This window comes from Caloenas nicobarica, chromosome 1 (genome assembly GCF_036013445.1).
Source record: "Caloenas nicobarica isolate bCalNic1 chromosome 1, bCalNic1.hap1, whole genome shotgun sequence".
NCBI classification, from domain to species: domain Eukaryota; kingdom Metazoa; phylum Chordata; class Aves; order Columbiformes; family Columbidae; genus Caloenas; species Caloenas nicobarica.
In genome coordinates this window covers 53,023,638-53,042,173 of record NC_088245.1, presented here as the reverse complement: position 1 = coordinate 53,042,173, position 18,536 = coordinate 53,023,638, and the positions used below count along the sequence as shown (strand labels likewise).

The 18,536-nt window shown below is 36.7% G+C and overlaps 1 protein-coding gene across 1 annotated transcript in view; it reads left to right on the top strand.

Annotated features, from left to right (window-relative positions):
• METTL25 (methyltransferase like 25) overlaps positions 1-17,599 on the top strand; it is a 65,138-nt gene extending 47,539 nt beyond the window's left edge. The window contains exons 9-12 of the mRNA XM_065643097.1: positions 536-629; positions 14,981-15,055; positions 15,663-15,734; positions 17,308-17,599. Of these exons, the coding sequence (XP_065499169.1) occupies positions 536-629; positions 14,981-15,055; positions 15,663-15,734; positions 17,308-17,406 (340 nt within the window). The 3' untranslated portion in view covers positions 17,407-17,599. The remainder of the gene's footprint in view (positions 1-535; positions 630-14,980; positions 15,056-15,662; positions 15,735-17,307) is intronic.
• The last annotated feature ends 937 nt before the right edge of the window (positions 17,600-18,536 follow it).

Here is an 18,536-nt window from a genome sequence, read left to right as displayed (position 1 = left end):
AAGTAGGCCATTGAGTTGTAAACAGGGGAAAATTCTGGCATCACTTAGTGAAATAAAAATAGTGAGGATAAGAACGCAAGGTAACAAACACAAGTGACATTTTACTCCAACTTGTCATTTGCTCAGTCCAGAGGTTGATAGTAAATAAATTGCAGCAGCATTATAGTAGATTATAGAAGCATTATAGAAGCATAGACGGAAACAGTCCGTGGAAACAAGAATTTTGTCATTCATGTAGGGAAATAAAAATACTAGGGAGAAATTAAAAAGAAAATTTGGACTCTCCAATTTTTAGGCAAAATAATAACTGTACTACAACCGTAGTACAATTGTACAGTTGCTGTATCTAGACATTTCTTCAAATATTATCTAGTTTGTTTTAAGTAAAAGAGGGAGAAAGGAAAGTTGTTGCTAACTTGGCAGTCGTAGCTGATTTTTTTTCCTGAAGTAAAAATTTAATTAAAGGGAATAAAAAAAAGTGTAAATTTCTGTTGTTGGATATACAAAAGCCTGCATCTCAATGTTGTATTTGCAGTGATCGACATGTTGGAAAAACTTTCTCCAAATCATCCTCCTTCATAGACTATGTCAGAAAGTCTCTGAAAAAGCTGGAACTGGATGATTCAAAGGTGAGTCACTAAATAAAGTCTGCATAAAATTCTTATATCCATGTAAGTTCTTGAAGTCAGCACCACAACTCAATGTTTAAGCCACTTAGTTTATTTAGTTTGTGTATTGATGTATGAATACAAAGCATTGTCATTTTTATTAATACTGACAGAGCAAATCCATACATATTTTTATGTATTACAAACATATAAAAGTTGTTTTTTTTCTTTTTTTTTTCGGAATAGATTTCTGTGTATAAATTATTTAAAATACTTTGGTTTAAAATCACTTTATTCTAATCACTTTATATAAAACCAATCCTTTTTTATACATGGTGCTCATGATCAGAATTTTTTAAGCTTTTCCTGTATTTCTGAAGTTAATCCTGCAAATCTCCTTTGAGGCAAAAAAAAATGTAGACATACTCTATTTTATACACGCTGTCACTTAGAGGTAAATATGCTTTTTAGGTGCCAAGTGAAGCAGGCATGAAGAACCTCTTGCCTGTGCTGATACTATACATCCTGATAAAAGTAACTCTTGAACCCTTTTAAATCCAGCTGAAATACTATCCTATACAAACATGTTACTTTTTTGTCTGTACATATGTTTAAACTGAAAGTGATCCAAAAAACCATGAATAATGAATCACATAGTAAACACTTTGACCCCTCTTTATTTTCATTTTTTTCTGTAGCAATATTAACTTGATCCCTTTGGACACCTTTTGAAACTGAAAAATGTAACATTAGAGCAAGATAGGTGATTCTGTCCAGTATGTTTCTCTTACTATTTAGTTCCCAAAGTATTTCAAATTTATTTTAGCCTTTAGACAGTCTCCTTAAGTAGCCTTTGAAGATCTTTGAAGGCCTAATACTTTGTCTTTTAATTTATAAATGTTAAGGATAAATATTAAGATTTTTAGATTACTTTCCCAGATAGAGAAAAAGAAGTGAAAACAAAATTGAGATTTACAATCGTAAAATCTTCCAGAGACTTTTTATGTTCTTAAGTGTCTTGTCTTAGTACTACAACTGCTATATTGGTCAACAGATGGCAACAAAGCATTAGGCATGGAACATAACTGTGTGACAATCACAACCAGTCTGTGAGAAGAAGTTGTACAATGGAGACACTAGAGAATATTAGACTGATTATTAAAAAGTTTAGTGCAAATAAAAAAGTGGGACTGGCAAGTATGTAAAATATTTAAGGCAAATGTTGTAGTAGTAAAGCAATGCTTAAAATCTGTAGTCAAAATCTCATCTCACTGAACATTTACCAGGCACAGCAAACCATGAAATAGGAGAAAAATGAAAAAACAAATAAATATGTAAATGCAAATGACATTGGAATCATGCTGACAGCATTAGGAAAAATACTTGTGTGTGAAGTTCACTGTATTTTTAAAGGATTATATTTAATTCTGTTTGCAAATTGAGTTATCCGTTTGATTTTCTGGATAAATAGCCACTAACATCATGCATTTACCCCAGCTGAAAGTAACTACTAAAGTGGTGTCTTCCTCATTATGTGTACAATCACTCAAAAGCAATTGGACTGTTTGTGCAATAATCAGTTCACTATATCATTGACTAAACTCTGCTGGTAAAGAGCTATACATTCTTTTTAAAACCAGTGAGCATAGAACATTTGTGTCAGTATGTCTGATTTTAGACACGCCACCTTCTGCTAGAAAGTGTCTGGATAAATGCAAGTTGCCCTGAGAGAAAAATATTTGTCAACAGTACTTCAAGCTGCACATTTGTGTGGTTGCTAAACACCCGATTCAAGTAAATGCTCATTTTTGCTTATATTCCTCCTTAGTTTTATGTACAGCTGGCTGCATACTGAAGACTGAATTTTATGCTGATCTAAACAATATTATTTCTTATTTCCTAGCTATGCTGAAGTTTACAGCAGCACAAAACTGTTTCTATTTTCACACTACTGAGAGGAATGTTGTTACTGCTCCCTCAATAGTGGTTCTGACACCACAGTTTTCATGGTAGAGTCAGCACTATATCTACACAATATTGGAGAATGTGTTAAATTCCTCTCTTCAGAAAAAAAATATACTTACATAGCTAAAAATGTGATGAAGCCTAAACATTTTCTCTCAAAGACAACAAAAATCAAAGAGAAATTTACGCAGAATTTGTTTTCAAGCTCTGTTTTTAAAAATGAACAAAAGAGCAGCTGTACTGCATAGACCAAATGACTACTCTGTCTCTGACAGTGGCCAAATACTGATGCCTTGGGAAGAATACAAAGCAAGGGTAAGCATATATGAAGGATACTTCCAGAATAGTCAAAAATGTGCCTGTCATTCACAAAAAAAAAGAAGGTAATAATTGTCTTCATGCATAAATTTATTTAGGTGATGTTAAAAAAACAACTAAAACTTAGTAACGCTGTGTAGTACAAACAGAGAACTGTAAGAAAAAAATGTTTGCATACAAATCTCTGGATTACATATGCAAAAATTTTTTTTTTTAAAATGTAAGTCTGAAAACTGAGTCACAGGTCTTTTACTATGCTCATGAGAAAATTGAAGACAGTTTAATCTCTGCATGATAATACATGTACTGAGAAGTAGAGTGATACTGGCATTAAGTTTTTAGGAGTCAGGGTTTGGTAGCTTGGCATGTATGGTAAAGTCATGGATGGTTTTGGTCACTGTGGCTGAATCTGGGCTGTGGGACATAAAGATCTTTCCAAACTCGTGGTTCATGGTGAGTTCCACAGCTGCTTCCTTTATACACACCAACATCTCTGTTCTGATCAAGGGGTAACCCTGGTGCAATCCAGTCATTTTCCAGTCCTGACAAATGTGGAGGCAGGATAACAAGAGCAAGTGCATAACACACCTAACCTGCCTTCATACTCATTTATGCCTTTTGCTAAATATAAAGCTGATGAAGACTCTCATCAGGTATAGATATCCAAACAGTAAGTTAATTTTTGCTATTGTTTTTCATTAAAGATAAATTCTTGCTTATTTGAAATGAGAACGAGGCCCTTTGTGAAACGATTTTCAATCAGAAGTGACTTAGAGTGAGACAAAATAGAATAGTTTTTCTACCAAAAAATAGCATTTAGCAGTCACCTAGGGCCATTCATTGTTACAAGTTACTGTTCAGGGACTGAAGTTTCCTATTACCTTAGGAAAATAATTTTCTCCATTGTGTTTCTTTTCAATGTGGAAGAGCCTGTCAAGTCCAGATTAAACACTGAGATGCAAATGAATGATGTTTTTCTGCCTTTCAGTACACGATCATTCCTTTCACACGTCTCTCCATCTCAGTAATAAAACTGAGACATACACCATGACTGCTGAATGTCTGACAAAATGTTCTCATTTTGTGAGGGCAGAGGAAGGTCTTTTAGTGTGAGCTTGATGCTTCACAGGTATGGTTATATTGCTTCTGGCTTCAGAACTGCTGGAATTGCTTTGTGGGCTGTGGATACCTGCACAGGGCTTTAGTCATCGGTGTGGATATACACCAAGGCAGCATTTTATTCCTGGCTGTTTGCCAGAGCTCACTCTGTTCCTATACACTCCATGTTACATGGGCAGAGTGTTCAGTGTCGAGTAGATATGGGAGAAGTTATTTCTATGTATCAGGAATAGTGTGGCCAGCAGGACCAGGGAAGTGATTGTGCCCCTGTACTCGGCACTGGTGAGGCCCCACCTTGATTCCTGTGTTCAGTTTTAGGCCCCTCATCATAAGAAGGACATTGAAGTACTAGACAGAGTGCAGAGGAGAGTGACGAAGCTGGTGAGGGGCCTGGAGCGTCTGATGAGGAGCAGCTGAGGGAACTGGGGCTGTTCAGCCTGGAGAAAAGGAGGCTGAGGGGAGACCTGATCGCTCTCTACCGCTACCTGAAAGGAGGTTGTAGCATGGAGAGTGTCGCTCTCTTCTCCCAAGTAGCAAGTGATAGGACAAGAGGAAATGGCCTCAAGTTGCACCAGGGGAGGTTTAGGTTGGATATTAGGAAAAAAAAATTCACAGAAAAGGTTGTCAGGCATTGGACCAGGCTGCCCAGGGAAATGGTGGAGTCACCATCCCTGGAGGTGTTTGAAAGGTGTTTAGACGAGGTTCTTAGGGACATGGTTTAGTGCTAGAGTTAGGTTATGGTTGGACTGAGGGTCTCTTCTAACTGAAATGTTTCTGTGAAAAGATTTCTTTTCCTTTTCGTTCACTGTTTTAACTAATTTAACTTGACTGTGGGACTCTCACTTGAGAGAATGGAGCATTCATCCCTGTTCATTCTAAAGCTGGGCACTTTATCAGTTGTTAGCCTTGCTTCTCTCAAACAGCAAGAGCAATCGCTCCTTCCCCTTCAGCAGAACGTGTTCCAGCTGTGTTTGTAGCCGCCTTGCAGGTGGATTTAAAATGAAACCTCTTTATGAGCATATTTGTTTGCTGCTTAAGACAACAAGTGCTACAAATGGCATTTGCACAGCAAAAAGTCCTTTTATAAGTATTTATAGATTTCTTTAAGGAAAAAACTTTCTTAAATTGCCTGGTGTCCTGTGCTTTTTGGGGTAGATTAGTAAAAGATCTTTCCTAGAACCTGGCTTTAATGTGATTTAAGGGAGAAAGTGCTTAGAAGGCTGAGGCCTGGATGTGCGTCTGACAAACTTTGTGATCCATGACTCAGCTCAGGTCCATTCCTGCTGGTGGCTGAGTGAGCGGGAGCCTCAGCGGGTGGAGCTGTTGGACAAAGAGGAGCTGGCCAGGATTCGTGTAAACTGCAGTCTGGGAATAAGGAGAGAATGCTATTTAATGCCACCTCCGATTGCAGGAAGATATACAGGGCTGGAAACGCTCCTGACACATCCACAAAGGAAAGCTATTAGTCACTTTGATTTCATCTCCTGCTATGTTCACACTATAGTTACTGCTATGGGCTAATAGCATATAAGGTAGTTACTTTGTCTTAGTCAAAATACTTCACCAATCACTTAACCCTTTCAAATGTAGACTTATGCTGGGGAGATACGATAGCAATTTCAGAGGTAGGGTCACCTTAAGCTTTCACACACAAAGAGACGTTTCTGTGCCTGCCAGTGTGTTATTGCAAATTTCCGTGGTTTTGTTTAACTGAGCTTCTAAGTCTCCCATGACTGGTGTATTTCAGTTTCAAACAGTCTGCACATAACCTGAAGTTCCTGGGGCCCTCCCCACCCCAAGAAAAAGTCATTTATTTGGCTGGTGCCCCATCTAACAGCCTAAGATGAGATCTGCAACAATAAACAGATGGGTAATGCTCAGTTTCCACCATCTCTGTTTGGTTTAACCCTGACCAGACTTCTTAAAAACAGCTGCTGCCCATTTGTCATCTTCTGATCCCGTGCTTCAGGTAGAGCATCCCAAAAAGACGTGCAGCTGTCAGGTCTCAACCGGTGGGTCAGTAAAGGGCACTGGACCCTTCCGTGAGGCGTTGTACCCATCACAGTAGCATTGACATTAATGACAGAGTAAGAGAAGCTCATGTCCTGTAAAAAGCTCATTTGTCATCATAAGTAATTTAAACAACTTTGATATTTGATACATTATGTCTATCAATGTTCGACTCAAAATATTTCCAAGTCTTGATGTAGCTATGTAGCTAAATTTAGGTATAAGTCATATTGTCCTGGATATTCTGCAAAGGTTTTGTATTTACAAGTATATCTAATTAAAGAAGTGTGTTAGTGCTTTCTTTCTCTACAATAACAAAAACTTTTAGGTTTGTTTATAATTAATAATTAATTTTATATAATTTTGTCTTATTTTATAAGAATCTCTGAAAATATTACCTATAATTCATTTATAAAGTAATCCTTTTCCTATATTATGCTTGCATTTTTAGTATAATCAAATAAATCCAAAGATAACTGATATGCGTTGGGCTTACTAGCTCAGTTTTACTGGAATTCCTAAACTACTTCCCTTTGCTACATTGACTTCGTGTTTTCGCAAATTCCAGACTATTTAATTTTGAGTGGTAAAGCTGGTAGATAATACTGAAATCAGAATTAGTGTGAGAATATGGGGTTTTTTTCATTGATTGGTTATTTTTTGTCAGACTATTTTTTTTTATGTCTTTGGACACTTTTTGTATAGTTAGTGTGAATAGTTGATATATGTTTCATATAGTAGTAGTGTTCTTTTAAAACAGTGATACTTTTTAAGAAAACACAAGAGCATGCAAATGAGACTTTTTGCTTTCATCTTGGTGATAGAAATGCCTACCAATAGCATTAGCATACATGTAAAGCCTGATAACTAAGTAACTGAGCTGAGTGATCCCTCAGTGCTGTAACTATCAAGTAAAAAGTAAAGCCGGAGTTTTTTAAGACAATTAAAAAAAAAAAGTTATTCTGTTTTTTAAATAAAATAAGGCTTTATTAATTTAAAAAATAACCGGTTTTACACTTGGAGCATAACTATGGTTGTATTACAGGTTTCAATGATTTATCACTGTTTTCAAACTGCAGTTTTAGTATGTTTCTTTTTTATAATTGCTCAGATGTCAGAGTGAACATAGATTAAGGAGATGCCTTCTCTTATTTTATGATGAAGCAGTTATTCACGTTAGCTAAATCTATATTTAATTTATTGAGCTCAGTCCTGAATAAATTTTCAGCAGACATAAATTATGCTGTGCTTTCTTGCATTCATTTATGTGATAATACTGCTCTTTTTAAAATTAATACAAAAATAGTTCCAATTTGCTTTGTTCAGATTCCTACAGTATTAGATGGAAGCAAGTCAGTTAAAGCACTGTGGAGCCAAGAGCTTAAAGATGAGACTTTCAAGGACTTCTGCTAAGAGACTGAGGTGTCCTGATTCCATAAATCCTTTGTGAAAATGAAGTGGTAAAAGTACATTTCAGATAACTTCAGTCAGTGGCTGGAAAAATATTTGGAAACACCTCTTGAGTTTCTTGGGATCTATCCCTGAGATCATATTTTCCCCCTTTCCAGACGAAACCAGGAGCCATCTGAGAAGCCTGTACAAACTTTGTAGTCCCTCTGAGGAACATGCAAGTGGAAGCCCTGTCCCTCCATGTTGGCTCTCAGTCCGACCCGTGTCATGAGCTGTCCTGGTTTTAGTCCCTAATCATGTTCTACTCATGTAATGGTGAGTAGGCTTTGAGGAGATTCCTTCCCATTTCCAAATCTATGCGTCTCGTACAAAACCATGTGCAATTTATCACATTTATTTCCTAGTCTGGTCCTACACCAGCTGTGCTTCAGATGTTCTAATGTTCTTCTGATTCATTGAACACAGCTATGTTAAAATATGTTGAACAGAATGTTTCACATGTTTTTTCACAATTTTAAACCATACAATTGAGACACAGTGCTCTGTACGCATCATTGGCAAGCGATGATCTAATTAAATGAGCAGGTGAGCCTGGGCCGAGATAAAAAGCTTCTGTCCTTATGGAGCTTGTCAGGATAAGTTGCATTACAGTATTTAGAAAGATTCACTTTTTTAAAATGAGGTGTTTAGGCAGTTCCATCCTTCCTAGAAAATGCTTAATAAGGTTTCCACAGTCACGTGAGAACATTCTAAAGTGGTAGACTGATCTTTACATCTTCTACCTTTAATATGATAATTTGTTTAAATTTTTGTAGGCAAAACTAGTTTTTCGTATGAATTTCTGATTTACTGACCTTACAAGATTTTGACCAAAGCAGCGTGGCATTCTCTAATCCCAAAGGATTAGTTGAGTGAAAAATTTCTAAGCTTAATTTCTGCCCCAATAGGAACTCTTTAACTAACTGGATTTATTTAGCTTCCTAAATTCAGTGGCTTAATATGTTATTGATTTCTCATCTGTAATGTTTCTCAGTTTCTGAAAATTGAGTCTTAACTAGAGGATTACTACTGGCAAATTCATAACTTAAGTTTTAGTGTGGTGTGCTATTTGAGATACCAGTGGGCTAAACCAATTTTCTTTTCAAATAGATTTCTTGAAAGAATCCTGAGTGTCACCAGAATGTTTTCTGAGAACTTGGTGGCTTTTGTGATAGTCCTTTTTTTTTTTTTTTCCATTTCTGTCAGCTAAATTGCATTGAAAGAAGCTACTTTCTTGGAAGTGAAATATTATTAAGGTAGACAACACTGTTGCTACTGTGAAAAGAGTCTGACTGGCTCTTTTGCTATGACAAAATATTTAAGAGCACCTTCCCCCTTCTTTGCCATTTATCAGTGTCTTTCAAGAGCATCATTGCACTGTGTTCTATTATGAAGTTAATAACATGCCCACTTTGACTTAATGTGTTACAACCCTCACTACTTTAATCATCCCAGACAACAATTGTTATAAGAAGTCATCCTGGGGTGATACTGAAAGAGAAAAAGATACATCTTGTAACTGGTGATGCAATAAGATTGTGCCACGTGTCCTGTGGGATCTGCATTGGATCTTCCTGAGCTTCTGCAGATCATGTAGTGCATTCTGTTTCCACGCTTGCCTGAAAATTTGAATAATGTCATAACGTTAACCAATGATTAATGTGCTGAATGAGGAAAAAATGCAGATATCATTTTGGTCAGTGTTTCATAGAGGACAATTCTTTACAACGACTTATTTCAATAAGACAGAGGACATTGGGTAAAGGTGGATGTGCTCCTTTTAGGTTACCAGTGAGTGTCCCTTGACTTGTAACGTCTCCTCAGCAATCACTAGTGGAGTGTCCTAAAACGCAGTTTGCAGATAAAGGGAACTAAGAGAAAGAGTCTTACTGTGTGGCTTAATTTTATTGGTGTTTTAAAAAGTGTTGAAAAAACGCTTAAGACTGGAGAACTGTCAGTAGTGGAATTGTATAATATGTTAGCACAGGAACTAACCTGAATATATACAACTATACTGGGAACTAAAAAGGAGAATTTTGAGAGGGACTTTTAACCTGAGATTTCTTATAATCGTAATGTCTACCCTGCACCAAATTCAATGTTTATATCTTTAATTGACAGTGAATGCCTCAAACTCTTTGGTCTTTGCTAAGATTATTTCTGATTTTGATGCTTTTTATTGTGTACAGCTGTTGGGCAAACACGGAGCCAAAGCCAAAACAATACTCTCCACTTTCCCATGAATTCTAACATGGCAATTAACTGAGTCTAAACAGTCAAAAAATGAAGGCACTAAATGAATTTACACACTTAATGTATTTTACAATTGTTGAAGAGTTGACTTTCTCAACCGTTTTCTTGAATAGAAGGAATTTCAGCTCACAGATTTCCTGGTTCATTTGTTAGTTAGGGAAAAACTGAATGAAGGCACAGGTAACAGTTGTAATACAGCCTACAAAGTGTATGTGCATAATACTGTTTTCAAGTATAATTGTTTTTCAAACAAGCAAAATACTACCCCAATTATGGTAGTGTAACATTTTAGTCTGACAAAGAATCTTAAGAGAAATGACTTTTATTTCAATTAGATATGATTATAAATAACATAGATTGTATTCAATTGAAATGCATTTTACACAAAGTTCTAAATAAACTTAAGTTTCTCAGTAATTCCATTATCTGTTTTACATTCTTTTACACTATATTACATTACATTACATTATTTTTAACTACCTTAGTCATGGGAAAATTGTATGAAGTTGCTGCATGGTATGGTCTCCCAAGTGTTTTGAACTGATCAAAGACACTGCTCTGCTAAAAGGGTTGCCCTGCTGATTTCTTGTACTCTTGCTAATGTTCAGGATAATGATGGTACCAGAAGAGAGAGGAAACATGGAAACGTGTGGTCAGTGCAGGGCAAATCAGTCCCTTTGAGGCAGCAAAGAGGAATTATATCTGTTTAAACAGACGTGGAACAGCATCCTTGGGCTCTGTCTGTCCTCTGTAGGGCATGTGCAGCACTGGACAGTAAAAGACTTCCATTCAGTCAAAATACTGTAGTCTAGGGAAAGACACAACTCTGAAACTCTCTGGAGACATGCTAAGTGTGGTATCACTACTTGCTGCACACCTTGTACCTTAATGTTTTCTTTTCAGCCCATGCTCACTCCACGTTTGTGGGGTCACAGTCTAACCTGAGTGTGCTCAGGTGTGTAGTATCTCATGTGCTCTCAGGCCTCTGTTGATAGTCACCTAGTGTTCACAGCAGATAAGTCTGGCCTATGGTATACTTTCAGTGCCATCTCCAGCATATGGTATGGTTATATGTAAGTCAATGGAGACCTTGCTGTCCACCAGTTCCTCTTGGTTGTCTCAGTTCTATTTCACAGAATCACAGAATCTCAGAATATTAGGGACTGGAAGGGACCTCGAAAGATCAGGAACACCTAGATGAGGTTACATAGGAAGGTGTCCAGGCAGGTTTTGAATGTCTTCAGAGAAGAAGACTCCACAACCTCCCTGGGCAGCCTGTTCCAGTGCTCTGGCACCCTCACTGAGAAGAAGTTTCTTCTCATATTTAAGTGGAACCTCCTGTGTTCCAGTTTGTACCCATTGCCCCTTGTCCTATCATTGGTTGTCACCGAGAAGAGCCTGGCTCCATCCTCGTGACACTCACCCTTTATATATTTATAAACATTAATGTGGTCACCCCTCAGCAACCACCTCAATCCATGAAGAAATGAGTTTGGAAGGGGGCATGCACCACCATCACAGTGCAAAGAGAGGAGATGCTTTTGTTCTCAACCCGATAAAGACCAGAAGACATTGTAGCCAAATCAGCAAAGAAATACTGGCCAAACCCTCTCTGTATGTATTGAAGGATATTTAAATATCAGTAGCATAAACTAGATCTTTGAGTGCAGAACCATTGTTAAGACAAGTGCCTGATATATGTATTTGGGTTTTTTTCGTGCATTTTCACTCAGACCATAAGTTCATAGTATCAACATCATAAAGGAAGAATAAAGTTCAGTGCATGTATTTAAAGAGGTTTTTTGGGGTATAGAGATGTGTGGCAACCCTGCATAGAGAACAATTGCAGGGACAACTCCAGTGGCTAAATGGCACTTACTTTGCATGTTCTTGAAAACAAACAATAATCCACTCCTGCCTCACCTGGGAAGGACAGCTGAAGATTGTGTTGTGTACCTTTAAAGAACCGAAGCTGCTGCAGTTTCAGACAAAGCCAGTGTTATCTAGGTTTTAGTCTTTGTCCAGTAAATTGACCACGTAGCTAGCTACCAGTTACCCTTTTCATGACCTTTTCTATCAATGCTTTTTGGTGAACACTTCCTCTGTTTTCCAGCTGGGCTGTTGCATTGAATTGGTTCCCCCACCAAACTTTTAACCGAGGCACAGTTTGGAATTCTGCCTAATCGATCCATGACAGCAGAATGCATTCAGTCGGAATGTGTATTAAGCAAGGACAGAGTGCAAAAGGCTCAGTACTCGAGTATGGCAACATCCAAGAGACATTTTTGACCCAGCTTTTTATTTGCCACATTTCACAGCTTGTTTGCTTTTAATTTGAATGCTTCATGTTGAATAATGAAAAACATAAAAGAGGCAAAAGCAGAAAGGTTTCATGATGGCATTTTTACAAATACAGGTCTTTGTATTTTAATTCCAAATAGCCTGTAATTTCGAAAACCCATTATACTAAAACCCTTTTAATTCTCAGTTGAAACGAAAAGCTTATAGGGCAGAAGTTAAATAAACTATTTTGTTTATCTCATGACTGATATATTTTAGTTGGTTTCACTCTTTAGAGGGGAAAAGAAAAAAAAAAAGAAACCCTCAGATATTTACACAGCTTTACTGAAAATAAAATAGCAACAAGACCAAGAAAATCCTGTTAGTCCACATTAGTGCTGCCAGATCAGCTACTCAACCTTGCCTCTGTAGTTGTGAAAAAGTACTTTCTAAATTTAAAAAAACATGACTGAAAGACTACAAAATTTTTTCTAACCCATCCCCTCGTTTTAAGACAGAGTGAGAATTTTCTATCATTCCTGAAAAATATTTGACAAACCTTTTTAAAGCTGCTTGTGATGGAGACTAAAAACCTCCCTAGTCCTTAATTAACCTCAAATAGAGAAAGTTCCTTCAAGTTTTTGGCTGATTTTTTTTTGCTGCAAGGAGTTTTTATCCTATCCACCATAGACACAGTGAACAAATTGTTCCCTGCTTCTTGGCAATCGCCATGTAAAAACTGTTATTATGCCCACTCTCAGTTTTCCCTAATTTAGCCTAATCCCTTCCACTTCTCTCAGTCTTACTTCATAGGTCATGTTTTCTAGATCTCCGATCTTTCTCTCTCAGGGCTGTTTCAGACAGTTCATTTCTTTGAAATCTGATGCCCCAAAATGGATGCAGTGTCCCAGTGAGAGCTTCACCACTGCCCAGCAGAGTTGAGGGATTGCTTCCTGCGCTTTGCAGCTGCTCTCCCGTACACGTCGCAGAGTGGTGATTTTTTTTCCTTTTTGCAGTAGCACAACTGTGACTCTCACTCATATTGTGATTTGCTTGATCTCCCAGACCGTCATTTGGTGTTCCCCATCCTGAACAGCTGATCATTTCTGCCTGAGTGTAGTCCCTTCTGCTTTTCTGCACAGCATTTCAGACTTCTTTTCTAAGCCATGCTCCAATTTCTGAAAATTATTTTAAGTTCCAGCGATGCCTTCCTGTTGCACATTTGCAGACTTAGGTAATGTGGTTTCTGCCCTGTCATCTGAGTTCTTAATGGAAACGCTGCATTTTGTAATGGACTTCCAGTCAGCACGTCTTTTCAGTTGTTCAAAGGCTCATTAATAAGTACTCTCTGATTATGGTCATTCAGTTTTCACCCACTTTATGATACTTCAATCTAAACCTTGTTTCTTAAATTTGCTTCTGAAATTGTTATGTGAAATGGTGTCAAAAATCTTGCTGAAATCAAAATATATGACAAGCAGTTGTTTTTTGCTGTTGCAAATCCTTTCACCCTCCTTACAAACAAAGTAGACTGACCTGTGATTTGTTCTTGGCAAATTCATATTGGCTATTACTTGTCCGCTTATCTTTTAGTGCTTTTGTATTCTTTATTTGTTCAGTTTTTTCCAGTGCATTGAATTTGAACTGACTGCTCTATAATAAATGACATACATCTACTAGCCATCTGACATACCATCTTTGAGAACTTTTCAGTGACAATGATTAATAGTTCTCAGGTCACTTCATGCCCTTTTTGGCTGTCTTTGGATGAAGTTCATAATACATACCTGATTTGAAAACTTATAATTTATGGAAACGTTTTCTAGTTTGTTTTCCTATTTTAGGGTGAGATTTTGCTTCTTTGAAACTGGATTACCCACCTGCTCTCAGATGATTCTTCTAATAAAAGTATGCAAAAATGTATTAAACACTTCAGCTTTCCTAGTCTTCTGTCAATACCATTACTTTTCTGCTAAGTGGTGGACTGGCTCTTTCCATATCCATAACAGAGTAGCTGTACTGCAAACTCCCAATACTGCAGAAATACATCAGACTCTTCCAGCACTGCTCTTTCCAGAAGCCTCCATCACCAGTAATATTGCAAACCTAGTTCCCACTCCTCTGGCAGGTTTCTTAAGTGCCCAGCTCAACCATCTGCTTTAGCATCCAGGACTGTGGACAGCAGAAGAGTAGAGACATCATGACCTTTAAAAACTGGAAAATGCTGTGGTCGGGCTGCCTTGTAGAGAACATACTTTGTGAAGAACAGGTATGGCCATAGCTCTGGCTACCTGTGGTGGGGCAGTGGCCGCTAAGGGCTGAAAAGAGAAAGGTTCTTGGGCTGCCTCTGTATCAGATTTAACCCCAGATCACAGCATTTGCAATCAGTGGCAGTGCTGGCAATGTTGCATCAGGTGATTGGGAAGAGGGGAACATGGAGTAGTGCAAAGTAGACAGAAAAAAGTTTTGGTTTAAAGATGGGTAACTTGAGGCACAAAGAAACGAAGTATTATTTCCAGAATCTGACAGCAGGTTTTGTAATGTGAAATATCATCTGAAATTCCTGACTGAAGCCTGTAACTCTCACACCAGAATCCGCTCCTCAGCTCTTTAAATAAATCTCTTGGGGACGGGGGTGAGGAGAGGATAAGATATATGGCAAAAGAAATGAGAATGTTATCTCCACTTTACTGTGTAATACTCATTTAAGAATGGCTGGAGCTTTCAGAATAATGAATGAATCCAGTATTTCATGTCAGTGCAAAATGCTCTCTGAAGAACAGTTATTGTAAATGAGAACTAAGAAACCGATATTGGAAAATTATTATAAACCTTAGGAAAGTGCTAATTTCAAAAACAAAACACAAATTTGATTTTGTAGTGTGACTCTCAATTAGGAAAAAAAATATTTCATTTTAAAGTTCTCTTGAAAATGTAACTAGAATGACTCTGATTTTTTTTTTTTATATTCCTTGCAGATCCCAGACAGCTGTATAATGGATTACTATGAAAAATACAAGCACAGAATGAATGAGCTTGAAGCATTTAATATGGTAAAAGTTATAGGATTAATAGTATTACCTCGTATGTATGTGCTAGTCTAGAACAAAGTCCTGTTAAGTTTTATGTGGAGGTGGACTGTCTTACACTGTGGTATGCAATCACAAAAACAAAGCAGCTCCACCTTCCAAACTTTGGAGCGTATCCTATTCCAAAACTATATTAGGTGTCAGTAAAATAATAAAGCAAACACGTGGAAGATTCTTTTTCAAGAGGGACTATTACCCTGGAAAATGAAATGTCAGTCTCCTTTTAAACCTAGACTGGTCTCCACACAGTTATTTCATAAAATTTTTTTTTTATTAAAATTCATTATTTCCCTCTTTAAACTTGTTCTGCTTCATATAATATCATTTTCTTGTTGGACCAAATAAATAACATAGTTTCCTGGCTTTATGGCATTCCATGTATTTTTGATCTTTAATATAATCTGTTTTGAAGATGTCCATCCCACAGGGAAAACTGGCAAGGTGACATTTGTACAACAGAAGCACTAGCAAATGATTGACCTTCCTGGAATTGTTTTGTGGAAGTGTAGCCATTTGGAAGTGTATTGGCTGTCTTTCCCAAAATCATTATAGTATCTAATCTTTCTTTCAGCTGAAGGTTGTTCTGGCTCCCTGCATAGAAGTTTTGATACTTCTGGATCGTCTTTGCTACCTCAAGGAGCAGGTATTTTTGCATTATATTTTATGATACCTAAAGGCTACATCAGTGAAATGAGACTATTTCAGCCAATTTATTACTTTGCAGACCAAAAGTCTCTGTTGCGGAATTGTTATTCTCATCATATTTGCAAAAGTATAAGCATTCATTCCATTTAGTGTAAACATATGCCCAGCAGATGTTTTTATTTTCAGCAACGCAGCAACAGTAAAGTTTATGTTCTTTTAATTGTGTGGTAATTACTAGTCAATAGACAGTAAAAATAAATTAATTAAATATGCAACCAATCTCATTTTATACAACATATTGAGATATTTAATAATTAAAAAGAATATTGGAAATGCTAAACAAACATTGTGCTGCACATGCTAGAGCTCCCAATGAATATGTTTTAGCACATATGACTCAAGAAATTTTGAATTAGGTCCAAAATATTCATGATTTTTTTAATTGTTTCTTAATTAAGATCAATGATGAGAGAGGGTGCACTTTTTCCAACTGTATGGGTCATCTGAGGTACATTTGACTAACGTACAACCTGGATATGTTTTACAAGTATAGATCTGGGATATAATAATCAAATGCTACCATATTTACTCCATAATTATTGATATTACAATGTTTCTTCTAATGCTGATATTGAGCTTGGCCTGATTAACACAGAAGCAGCAGCCATACTTTCTCTGCACTAGTAAACATTTTTTTGACAAATAATAATTCACTAGGAGGAAATGGTAGTGTCTTCCAGCTTCTGCTCTGGGCGATGGTCAAAATAAAATTTTAAAATAAGTTTTAAACCCGTTCATGTGAATAACTGTTTTTCCACCACAAACCTTTCATTTTAACGGTTCCATTTTATCATAAGTAAAAATTCACTTTATTCTCTGCCACAGTGCACTTGGAACAACTGAGTTGTAGTAAATGTATGCTTTTGTTCTGACTTGTATTTTTACAGAAAGGCAATTTGAAATATTCAAATAATGATGTATTTTCTCAAATGCCAACCAGTTATAAACCACATAGAGATCTGATTTCCAAGATGATTTCCAAGACAGGCGATCAGGCTTGCTGCATTTAGTATTAATTTACCTTTTCCAAATGTAATATAAGCATTGATTTAATCTTATACTGGTTGATTCACAAAATGTGCTTAGCAAGAAAAAATAGAAATGATAAAAGCCACATGCAACATGAAGACCAGATCCAGCTGACCTGATTCATTTGAAAAGTCAGTTAATTAGCTTCAGTAGTAGAATGTGTTGCGTAAAATGGATGGGACTTGATCCTTAATTTCTTTGCTCTAGTTCAACTGAAAAAAAGCTTTACTGATAAAGAGGGTGGTAAGCTATCATTTGATAGTGCCAGAAATAATTTAATGACTTCAAAATATGTTCTGGTGTGGGTGTCTTTTATTTCACAACAAGCATTCTGTGATTTTTTTGTTAGAGAAGTGTTTTTCCTGCTTTACATTAGGGATTTTTTTTTTCAATTTCATATTTCAAAATGTGGACCTATTACCGTATCTTAGCTTTTAGGTCAAACACATTTTTATGTACTTCCATCATATATCATTTTACAGGACAACATTGCCTGGTCTGGACTTGTGAAGTTATTTGATCCCGTGAAATCCCCCAGATGCTATGCAGTTATTGCTCTGAAGAAACAGTCATGTTTTTAAGTGGAAGCAAATTGCAGATAGGTTGAAAGCTCTGAACTGATACTGCTGTTTCCTCATTTTTATTCTGTTATTTTTAATTGATTCCTCAAGTACACTGACTGTTTGCTTTTCAGCTGCAAAAGTAAAAAATGCCATGCCTTTTTGAATAATGAGAAATAAATAGTGAGTTGTATCTCCTTTATAAATACCATTGCTTTGTTATGTCAGTTATTAAACAATGTTGACCATCTGGTTTTATTATAAAAGTTATGACCCCTATTATGTGATTATTATTTTAAAATAATTTTTATGTTTCTTCTTTTTGAGCCCTTTACTATGTATCAATACCTTTTCTCTTGATGTTTCTAATCACAAGATCATACTTTCTCAGTTTTTACCAGTGGCTGGCATCAGCGGTCTCAGACTGGCCTCGCCTTTTTCTTTTCTGGTTTCAGATGGTGCATAGTCTAAACAGAAAAATAACCTGTGCTGCAAACAAGAGGTTCGTAGACTAAATAGGATCTTTGTGCTTCCCTGTTCTCCAAGTCGTTGGGACCAGCTTATTTATAGAGCAACCTAGAAGAGCCTAGATAGTAACTACCTGCAAAGAGCAGTTTCGTATTAACCCCGTTTTCCTTCAGGCGTGTTCCTGTCATGGACTGGTTCGCCTGTCACTCTGAAAGAAAATATGTGTGTGCTCTAATCCAGTGAGAGATTTCCCAGTGCTTAAGAGCCAGCTGCCCTGCTGAGGTTCACTCTGTAATCCTTGGGTTTTATCAGAATGCTATTATCTGACCCAAATGTGTTGGGTATAAATACTTTGGTACCCAAGTGAATTGAAACTTGCTGGGCACTTTCTTGTTGGCTGTACTGCATTCGTGAGTGGGAAATTTATTTGTTGAGGCATTTATCTCAATGGCTTGCCTAATTAAGCTTGCACATTTTCCATCAATTAAAAAAAAGATAAAAGTTTCTATTCTAAGTCTTGGTACTTTTATTAGAATTTTCCAGCATATTAAACATAATTAACTACCAGTGCACAGAAAAAGAAAAAAAAAAAGGACAACAAATAAATAATAAAATACAGTGTTAAGAAAAGGGGAGAATTCAACTTTGGTGGGCAGAAGATGAAAAGAACAGAAAACATTTTT